We start from the raw sequence: 11981 nt of genomic DNA, 5'->3' as shown, positions 1-11981 counted from the left end.
CTAATGACACACCCCGACTTTGCACGGGTAAAATTTATTATTAAAGACTTTTTGTACATGTAATGTAGATGCTGACAGGTAGTGTTTTTTAATTTATTTAAGTAGAATATTAGTTCGTGATATTATCCCCTACATAAGTACATAAAAACAAATTTTGCCTCTTTATAACATTAATATACATAATTCGTTTGATTTTTTGCGAACTAAACATTTAAATGAGCTGGTTAAAATATATAGAAAATAATAACATTATAAAATATTTTAGGGCTGTATATTTTAACTATACGGCGCAAATCATCATCAAAATTAAAAAAAATAAAAGTTATAGAAATAACTTTCTTTAAAATAAATTACATCTCTTTCACATTATGTTTATTAAAAAAAAACTCTACAGATATAAAATATAACAATTAATCTTTTTAAATAAACATTAGATCGTTGACCCTAAAAATTTCTAATGCGATCTTTGGATAAAAATTTAAAACCGGTCAATGGCCGTTTAATTTTCGAAAAAAAAAAAACAAAACATATTTCGAATCCGTGGCCATAGAGACCAAAATAACAATAGACGACGTTGCGGAAAAACGAAAGTTTGACGTGTATCGTGTGTTTTTTGTTGAAAAATAATTGAATTATAAAAAAATAAATGATGTTCTCTGATGAGGAAATAAAAGAGAGCAGCCTCATGCGTCCTGGAGATGAGATAATAAGGTCCGATGTTAATTTATTTTTATAATAAAATAATTAAATTGATAATTTTTTGAATTCCAAATTAGGTTTTTTTGATTCATCGTTTAGTTGTTTACTTATCCGGGATTTTTTTTCATGTTTCAGTATTCGAGAAGTATGTTTAATTGACAAGTATGATAAGAAATATTTGGGAAACGAACCGTTACTATCGAATTCTAGTCGCAATGAAGTACGTATCATTTATAAGGAAGTACAGATAGACGACGTATTATATAAATTTAAGTAACATCTCGATGCAAATAGAAAAACTATTTCGAATTTCGTTATACATTCAAATTAAAAAGACTGTTTGTCTGTGTATGTAATAACAGGCAAGCGTCATATATTTTTTTATTTTATACCCAAAAACATTTTATTTTTATACAATATATCTATATTAATATTATAAATTCTAAAGTAACTTTTTCTGTCTGTGGCTAAGCTTTGTTTATTATAAGACGGCTTTAATATTGTACATTTGAGTACAATCGTTATTTGCTAATTGTATTAAAGTAAAATATTAAATTATATTAAAAATTAAACGAAGACGCGACACATGCACATGCACATGCGTTATACCTTATAAGTAAAGTAGGGACAATGTATTATATATAAAATTAATCCACTGTTTTGTATTGTTTAATAATTTATTAATAATAATTAAGCAAATATATGAAAATCATCCCATTTCTGTTTTAATGATGGATATATATTTTAATTTAGCTCGAGGTTCCCCGTTTGTTCCGCGATGGCTTCTTCTCCGAGGGTCTGGATCCGCAGGCGAGGTTCGCGTGGACCGAGGAAGACGGAAATATTGCGTCTCTTGTCTCCGAACCAGGGTTTGGTACAACGGGGCAGACCACCTTCGGAACGGATCTAGACGCGGCACTAACTACTGAGATTAAGGTACGATCATAAAACTCAATATCCTCTATTAGATTGATAAGCCCTTAGATTGATATCGGACTATTGACATAGCTTCTGAACTGTATTTGAGCAATCTTTAGACTATACCAATCAGAGCAGGAATGAAGATACACATACCTTACATTTACTTATTCCTTCGTTCTCCTAATAGATCTAATAGTCTAAAATCCCGCTGCAGAATCAGTGTACCCATCGAGTGTTTGCTAAAAACCAAATTTTTACACATATTTATGACTATGAGAATTTATGTTTACCAAGAAGGGTTGGTTTATGTAATCACAAAGAAAAAAGTTATAAGTAATCTAGATATGAAAAAATATTTTTCTAACCTTCATATAGTATCAGAACTTTGTTGTTTGTTACATTGTCGCAACTACGATCATAATATAGTAATTAAAAAAAAATTACAAAACACTTGGCGCATAAGGAATTTATGGAATAGATGTTGTCCAGATACTGTGAGGAGACCTATTAAAAAAAAACAAGTCTACACTAAAATCGATTCGAGTCGAGGAGTCGAGCGATTTCAATCGTACATAATATATATACTGTACATATTCGTCTTCGACGTATTATAATATTTTCAAAATTAATATATTCTAAATGCAAGTAATAATTTGAACATTACTAAAGTTATAGTAATGCCTTTCTAAAATTAAATACAACAATAGTAATAAGTGTTAATATACTTATATTATACGTGTTACTAGTTATAATCTATATATATATATATAAAAGTGAAATTAACCACTCATTGATTAATCACAAAATCTCAGAAACTATAAAGAACCTATAGAACCTTAGAACCTCAGAACCTACAAATTTGTAATTTGGCTGGTAGATTTCATATAGGTTATCTGGTCAAAACGGATTTTACGAATCCCCGCCTCGTAAGGGGGTAAAACAGGGGTTGGAAGTTTGTGTTTCATAAATTTCGCGCGGGTAAAGCCGCGGGTTCAGCTGGTATCTTTATAAACATATTAAATTATTTATAGGAAGACACATCGAGTTCCGGCTACGATATCACGAGAAACGAACTAACTCTTCAGAGTAAGTCACAAGTCGAAGCTAACGCGGTTTCTTCAACGTCCACTGGCAATGGTACGAGCTAATTCAAATTAAGTCTTAATAGCTAAACGGCAGAATCGCTCACTTGAGGAGAAGGCATTCCAAAACGCTGCTCCAATGTGGGTTGGCGGATGCACGTTTTGCAGAATTTCGTTGAAATAAGACACATGCAGGTTTCCTCACGATGTTTTCCTTCACCGCCGAATTTTAAACAGCGTGTTCTGTGTTGCTTGCCTACGATTGAACCCACAATCATCGGTTCAGATGCACGCGTTCTAACCACTGGCCCATCTCGGCTTTCACTAACACAAAGCACAATATCATGATTCGCTTGTCATCCCGTTTATTTAAAGTCGGCGCAATAACTAGGCCTAAGTAAACGTAAGGCTCTAAAAACAAAACGTAACGTAAAGATACAGTCCTTAGCAGATTTTTACGACCTTTTGCTGTTGATGATCCAGTCGCAAATTTCTGTATAATATTATTATTAGCACTTTATTGATCACGAGCAATGTTGGTCAACGAAGAACGGAATTATCAACGTCAAATATTCGGGATGGGGATGACGTGTGTTTTAAATTCCTTTACAAAAAATATAATTTGTAATATTTTTAATTAAAACATTACTAAAATTAATATTATAAGGGCTTAAGAGACAAACTGTAGTCTCTGTTACGCTAAATTCTCAACTCAACAATTTTGTCGTTTTATTTTCCGATAGTAAATTTTCATTCAAATATCGTAAAGTTTTCTACTTTAACGTGATTAATTTATAGGTCACTCGATCAGCCAATCAAAAGGCCGAACCACTCATAAGGTTGATAAAGCGGATCCACGTTCCAGATATCACTACGTCAAATACGTCAAGAGACACGGACGGACTGTCAAGTTATGGGAGTGTGGTATCTGTAAGTAAATACTTAGTGATAACTTTTAGCACGTAGTTTTACAAGCATTATTCGTTGCTGTCCAATTCTGGCACAGGATGTTATAGGTACTCGTATCTAGTCGATAAATGGGCTATCGAACGCAAAATGTTTTTTTTTCCAAATTGGTCTGATTCTGAGAACTGTCGTGATAAGTATTTGAACGTAAAGAGGGTTCAAGTAAAATAGTTCAAAACTTTCCTCCACCAGGCAGTCGGGAGTTCCAACATCAATATACTTTGATGCGACATCTCCCAACGCATACAGACGAGCGAAACTTTCATTGCGATGAATGCTCGAAGAGCTTCCGACAGCTGTCTACCCTCAGTCAGCACCGTGCGATACATTCTGCGGAAAGACCTTATGCATGCGAGGTATGGTTGCAATGCCTTTTTTTTCTCGTTGAGGATCCTTCATAGAGGTACCCAGGTCATTTCTCCTAGTATACATAGGAATCCCAGATTATCCCACTGAAACCAGCACTGCGTTGGCAGTCTTCGGTACGGATCGGTGAGGCTGCAAAACTGTTTTGACATAACGCATCCACGGCCCCTTCCGTGCTGTACTTCACTCATGGCTGGGCGATGCTCTTTTCTGGGGGACTATGGGTACCTATTGCCTTGTATTGTATTATTCAAAGATTTTACTTAAATTTACATATATCAAAAAGCACTTTTTTAGCAAATATAACAGTGGAAATAAGTACCGTTATTAATGATTATAATTCATCAAAATGCTGCTGCTACAGTACCTAAAAATTTTTGTATTTAATTTAATTCAATTCGGATCAGTGGTCTTATAGCAAGCCACTAGACTAGCGAGGCAGTAGTAACTAGATTTATATGAAATATATTAATCAGGTCTGCAACAAAACGTTCAACCGAGTATCCACTCTGATCTCCCATCGCAAGACCCACTCCGACGAGAAGCCATACAAGTGTCATATTTGTCCAAAAGGCTTTCATCAGAAAGGTTTATAACATTATCCCTTATCTTATCCTATTCCATTTTGTTTATTAGTATTGGCTATACTTATTGACATTAATATGACGATGCAGTGAATACCAATAATGATATTCCTATAAGGCATCGGATACACTAGAGAATAAATGGAGCTACATCCTGCAGGACTACGTGCATGTTCCAGACCCAAATGCCGCGATACATTTTGTAGGCCAGGCCAATTAGTGTTCATATCATACCAGAGTCGACTGGAGATTATGATGCGTTACGTACACAGCTGTACTTAGCGGCAAATTGCGCGACAACGACGCGGGACCAATGCGCAACATGTCCTGCAACGTTAGAGACGTTGCGGGACATGTTGCTGAGCCACGTTGCAGCGTCACTTTGATTGAGTATTGCGCTTCATGCTACGGGACAAAGTATTCCCCTAGTGTATTCGTCACTTATAAATTCAGAAGTGGGTTTCTTTTTAGTTACTTTTCACGTTTTAAACTTAAATCATCATTAAGTTTTGTATACAAGTTGTAAAGGTTACAAAAAAATACAAAAAATATCTAACACCTGACCTCTGACAGTATAACAATTCATCGCATACACGTGAGAGAGGGGATGGGGGGGGGGGGGTGGAGGTGCGGAAGAAACTAATATTTTAATAAACTAATTTCTTAACTAGTATACTAAAAATAAATAAAATGCAAAAGGAGCTCCATTTCCAACCATCATAAAGCATTTGCAATTGATACTAGCAATTGTTTGTTTGGTCGTATTATTTGTATAAACATCATTAGATGGTATATAAAATGTATTAAAGGAAAATTAAAGTATTTATTTCAAAGTGGAATTTGGTTTTTTTCAGGCAACCTTCGAAATCATCTCTTCACTCACACAAACGAGCGTCCGTATCGTTGCAATATTTGTATGAAAGGGTTCAATCAGCAGTCCAATCTCGTGTGTCATAAGAATAAGGTACAGCTGGAAATTTGTTCTCAGTGTGAAATTATTAATTTAAACTAACCTATTCATCATTATCATCATTCGATGCTGTTGTTTTGCCCTTACATTAGTCTTTAACAATTTTTATTTCTATGTTTTTTATTACATATGTCGGTGGACGAGCTAATGAGCCACCTGATGGCAAGTGGTCACCACCACCCATAGACATTGTCGCTGTAAGAAATAATAACCGTTCCTTACATTACACCAATGTGCCACCAAGCTTAAGAGCTAAGATGTTATTATGATCCTTGTGCTTGTATTTACTGGCTCACTCACCCTTCAAGCCAGAACACAACAATGCTAAGTATCGCTGTATGGTGGTAGAATATTTAATGAGTGGTTGGTTCCTACCCAGAGGGGCTTGCACAAAGCCCTGCCACCAATAATTATTCCCCCTTTTTTATTTCGTTACTCATGCAGTACTCCATCTTTTAGAAAGAAAGAAATGTTTCTTTTCTGTTTTTTTTTTGTTCTTACCAAATTATATATGTTAAAAATCAATTGAAATTAGAATCTTTAGCCTCATCATAATACATGTTATATCCAAACAGGCTCATCCAGATGAAAATAATGTAAATACAGTTAAAAGTAGAAACGCTTCGCGCGTACCAATTCTATCAGCTACGGAAACACAAACGGATTTGACAAGGTGAGTACTATAATGGAAATCTTGGTTTTCTTTGTTTAAAATTATTATTTTTGAAATAATAAATGTAGATTGATCTAACTGATGCTATGGGGACTCTTTTTGATTTTGTCAATGACTTTCATTAACAAGTTTTGTGCTGATAGTCATAGTTTTTAAATAAGATAGCCGAAGCATTTTTATTTCAATAGTACAACAGAAATCATTAGTTTTTTTATGGTAGAATAAAAAAAATAATAGCTCGTCGGTGTCAATGATTGAGTATATTATAAAAAAATTATAATAATATTATAAATGCAAAGTAACTCTTCACGCTTGAACCGCTGAACCGATTTAGATGAAATTTGATATAGAGATAATTTGAGTTCCGGGAAATGACATAGATTACTTTTTTAATCTACTCCTCTAGGAGGTAATGGGGGGGCGACGACTTGTGTGCTATAAGGTTATGTTATAAAAAAATCACAAGGATAAAGCCGTAGTTTCAGATAATATATGAATATAATTAAAAACATAGATCTTTTATTTTATCGTTTCAAGACCACCGTCTGATCAGTGTGAAGTGTCATCATCTGTGGGGCCTTATTTACCACCCGATCAGGCGATATCAATATGGCCCAAACCAATCCAGTTTAATGCATCAAGGCCTTCATCGTTGTCTAGTGATTTATGGAACGAATCTCCATGGGGCAGTAACGGTGTGATCGTAGACCCTATAAATACTTACCATATGGGAATAGCTCTCGCAACGAGACAAACTCCATTCGCTTTACTGAAATCGGATAATGGAACTCCTGTTCTTGTTAAAGTCGTTGATACGAAGCTGCCTGGAGGAAAACAGGTACGGAATGCTGCATCATTGTAATTCTAATACAACATTTAATTCGATGGACTGTCTTAATTTTAGTTTTCGCAATATTGTATTTTTAGATGTTGGTACCCGCTACTGCCGAAGACTTAAAGATTGGTGGGAAAATTGTTTTGAACAATGAGGATATAGCAGCTCATACTCAGGTAAAAGAAATATTTAAAAAAGCAATTGCATCTTTATTGTCACCATGTTCTTCTTGCTAAAAGAATTTCCAGAGCAGTTTGGGCGTATGACTGGAAAGATTAAGATTACACATTTAGTCAATAAATTTTGTTCTGCTTTCACCTTCACCAAAACAAGGGAGTATTTTATTATAATTATCTTCTTTAATTCCATACTCGACTAAGCGTTTGAAACTCGTGTCCATTTTTTAATATTTAGACTCACTTGTACTCCATAATTGCAACAATACTAGTTATCCTTAATCTAGATTATACAGTTTGTGCAAGTCCGTCTATGTCGGTACCATACACTCTTCAAATATTTTACCATCAAACAACAATACTCAGTATTGTGGTGTTCCAGTTTGAAGGGCAAGTGAGGCGGTGTAACTACAGGCACAAGGGATATAAGATCTTAGTTTCCAAGGTTGATAACGCATTGGTGTTGTATGGTGTGTCTATAGATGACCATCATGACCACTGATCATCAGGTGGCCCATTGTCTTGTCCAACTACATATCTTATAGACTTGCAATATGGAGCAAAAGTGTATGAATCATCAGATGCTGACTTTATTGAAGTGGTAAATAATACTTGAATACAGGAAGTCGCTCTAGCCACAACGTCAGAAGTAAATAGTGCTGTTCAGATTCGAGTACCAGTGGTAGCGACTGTAGTGCCCAAGATCAGACCCGGGGGAAAGCTGCAGTTGTCTGTTGAGGAACCACACCACGTGTATCATAACACTCTGTCTTCTAATGGTAAATTATCTGCAAGAAAAAAAGTCCATTAAATTAATATTTCTTATGCTATTTTAAGCTAATTCGCGACTAAGGATAATTTTATAAGTATTTTGTTCAAATTTTGCATTGAACATTATTGATAAAAATCTATTTATAAGCTTGAATCTTGAGTTTTAATGGTTATTCAAACATAAAATTTATTCACACTGCTTGTACACATCCCAGCCTTTTTCGAAACGTGCAGTTTTCTTACCATAAGTCTCCTATTTTTTTCATCTAAAGCATTCAAATGTAGTGTACTAGATTTTTATTTAAGATTCTCGTAACAGTTTAGTCAATTATTTATTATATAAGCATGTGTTATAGGAGGAGAACAGAAAGAAAACCCATGTACTGCTTCTGCCGGGCCTTCTATCCCCACTAACCTTCCTCCCCTTGAACCTCTGCGTCGTCTTGATCTCAATTTAAATGAACATAATATAAGAACTAGTAAGTAAATGATGAATATTTTATTGGCTTTATATAGGTTCACTCTCCGGAATATTGGTCTTGTATTCTTTGTCTTTCTGTATTTATGTTAAGCACAGGGTCTTAGATTGACCTTAGGGATCGCGAATATACAGATTTTGATGTAGGGACGTTACTACTTTACTGGATGTGTAGATCGAGTCGTTCGCGAAAATGTGCCCTACTACGTTGAATAAATTAATTTTTAATAAAAATAATTTTAACAATTATTCAAATACTCTTAGTCTTTTTGCCAATGTTAGCTTCACTGACGAGACTCGCTACAATCATTGAGCATCCGAATATAGACAACAGTTCTAGAGATAGTGGTAAAGCAATTTGTATATAAATATGTAATGATGTCTGTTTATGTATGGTATTTGCTTGACGTCCATGAGCTTACGGAATTTCTTGAATTTTATAATTCGCGTTCTCTTCACTACGGGTTCGAACTGATGCATGAATGCCTCATGGACTAGAAGTTGACTGCACTAAGCTACACTTAGAACTTAAAGTATTGTTGACGGGAAGTAGAACTGCTGAGGAGTGTCATGTGTACAGACCTAAAAGCTGTAAATTATTCCTCTTACCATTTCGAATATTCCAGGTCGTTCCTACTCACCTGCGCCTTCGTCGCCTCTCGACCTCATCTCCCTTGATCTCTTCGAGCCCATCGGATGCATTCCACTCGGTAAGAATTTGATTATATTAATAACAAATATGAGTTAAATTCAAAAGGTCTGGTATGTTAGTTCCGTCATCTCAATTGTTAAAGATTTCCGTAAATTTACTAGGTGGTAGGGCTTTGTGCAAGCCCGTCTGGGTAGGTACCACCCCCTCATCAGATATTCTACCGCCAAACAGCAGTACTCTGTATTGTTGTGTTCCGATTAGAAGGGTGAGTGAGCCAGTATAATCACAGGCACAAGGGACATTACATCTTAGTTCCCAAGGTTGGTGGCGCATAGATGATGAAAGGAACGGTTAATATTTCTTACAGCGCCTTTGTCTATGGGCGGTTACTTACCATTAGGTGCTCGTCCGCCAACCAATGCCATAAAAAAAAAACATTCTCGAAAAAAAAACATGTCTGTGAGGTAAAGCAATAACATCTTTCCCTTCTAAGTAAAACATTTGAAGCTTATTTTTTGCCGGATGTTCCAATTGTGTTTAAGGGAACCGTCATATGTTGCATTTTCAATTTCCTCACAAAATGTATAATTTTTATAAACTAAACTTACTAGGATACGATTCTATAATACAAAAGTAAAATGGCGCATTTGAAGTCAGAATAAATTGTTGATGTTAACATTATACAATCTAAGGTTAACAGTTTTAGCGTTTCTAGAACATTCGCGTTACGAATGATCAAATTTAATAAAGAAATTAAAGAACTTTTTATGAACTTTGAACGAGTCGACTGCTTGTTTCTTTTGGATAATAACAACTATAATTTTAAAATCATGTTTTATTTAATTTAAAAGATAAAGTATCAGTTAATAACATTAAAATCATTGCTATACTTTACGATGCGATGTAAAATTTAATACAACTTTAAATATCGCTTTAAATATCATCTCGCTACGTTCTCATTATTAACTAAAGTATTATTTAATATTTGATAATTTATTTTTAATGTCATTTTATTATATTTGTTAAGGTCCTCAGATCACATCAGTGGACAATATTGAGCAGCCGCCTCCGTCCGAAGACTCGGATATTTTTATAGAAAAGTTTGAAGTACGTGTCTTATTAATTATTTTATACAATTATTATGTATTGAAAAGGCCAAAACTGCTTGAAGCGCTATTTATATTGGCCGAGACAATCAAATATTGGTCATTATTATAATGAGACCTTATCTATAACATCTATACTGTTATTAATATTATAAATGTGAAAGTAACTCTTTCTGTATGTCAATGAACCGAATTTGATGAAGTTTGGTATGAAGCAAACCTGAACTCCAAGGAATGACATGCGGACAGGCTACGTTTTTTGCCTAACACATGACAACCAACCCCTAGGAGGCGAGCGAAGCCGCGGGCGATAAGTGTTAATATATATTTTTTAACATTTTCAGGAAATTATCCCGCTATCCGATTCGGATTGAAATTTTCCTATCCTCCTGAAGTTATAGCAATGTAGTTATAAGCAATAATATGAATTTTAATAAAATATTTTTGAAAAGAAACTTTATTTTCTATAACTTTTCTACTGAGTTGCTTGACGGTTCTTTTCGGTTGAATCTCAATTCCAAACCGGTGGTTACGGTAGCTTTACGTTCAATATAATTCTGCAAAATAAGATTTAAGTGCTTTTAAAAGCCTACTTAACTAAGGAATATTTAGATATTTTTCTAAGTATCTTTCACTAATTTTATGAAAATAAAGGGCTCAGGGCTAATATATTGTCTAGAAACGGAATGCTCTGTATTGATATTGGTGGTTGGGTAAATGGTGAGTATGGTAACCGTTTATATACGACGATGTGAGTCTTTAACCGGTGGTGACCACTTATAATGGCTAATAATCTTTTTTTGATAAAAACAGAAAAAGGGCCCTACGTAGATAAGTGAAGGATTGCCGAACTTAGCTAGGGACAATAAGGAAGAGCTCCGTTCTTGTATGTCTACCTTTCTGTAGTGTATAAACATGTACAGCCTGTTAATTTCCCACTGCTGGGCTAAGTTCTCCTCTTCTTTTGAGAAGAGGAGCATATTCCACCATACTGCTCTAGTGTGAGTTGATGGATTCACATGTGGAAGAACTTCGTTGAAATTTGACACGAGCAGGTTCTAACCACTGGGCCATCTCGACTCAAGTAGTTTATATAAAGCAAGCGAAACAATCGTTTCTTAAAATAATTAAACAAATCATCATTAAAAAATATTAATAATCATTTAATATATTTTAGTAAATACTTTGTTATTTTTTGTGCAAATTATTTTAAACCCCTCCTAAGATTTTTAGAAGGCAATTTCCTGAGTGTAATGTAAATAATCCGATATTATGATATGACGATGACGTGCCTATTATATCGTTTTAATATCGCTGTCATATCGTATTGTGATCGACACGTGAACGGAAATAAGTCCTAAGGGGTGACGTGGGTAGTGCGAGTTTATAGCAATAGATGGCGTTAATAGTCTTAGCCTCGATATAGTTCTTTAAGTGGTCCAAATTACACTAAAAGTTTTATCTATTTGATTTATTAAATTGAATTTAAAAACGAACGTGTTATAATTATGGTTAGTATAATATTAATAATATTTACAACGAAACTTATAACAAAGATATTGTACATAGGATTTTAGTATTATTTACTTTGCAATTCGTTATTTAAATAAAAGTATGTATATAACTTCTAGTTAATATTGTATAAAACTACAGAAAAAAACTTATTTTGTGAATGTGCAGATGGCATTAAGATCTACTAACT

The 11981-nt window shown here is 34.4% G+C and overlaps 1 protein-coding gene across 1 annotated transcript; it reads left to right on the top strand.

Moving 5' to 3' along the window:
* Positions 1-649: 649 nt before the first annotated feature.
* On the top strand, positions 650-10653 carry LOC125072222 (zinc finger protein 415-like). The gene is made up of 16 exons (XM_047682747.1): positions 650-711; positions 835-919; positions 1453-1635; positions 2652-2757; positions 3501-3632; positions 3861-4024; positions 4511-4622; positions 5473-5582; positions 6164-6261; positions 6799-7099; positions 7189-7246; positions 7893-8051; positions 8400-8522; positions 9148-9231; positions 10201-10280; positions 10624-10653. Exons 1-16 carry the CDS (start codon positions 650-652, stop codon positions 10651-10653), a joined length of 1887 nt encoding a protein of 628 aa, XP_047538703.1.
* Positions 10654-11981: the final 1328 nt, after the last annotated feature.

This window comes from Vanessa atalanta, chromosome 21 (genome assembly GCF_905147765.1).
Source record: "Vanessa atalanta chromosome 21, ilVanAtal1.2, whole genome shotgun sequence".
NCBI classification, from domain to species: domain Eukaryota; kingdom Metazoa; phylum Arthropoda; class Insecta; order Lepidoptera; family Nymphalidae; genus Vanessa; species Vanessa atalanta.
This window is presented reverse-complemented; position numbering and strand designations above follow the sequence as displayed.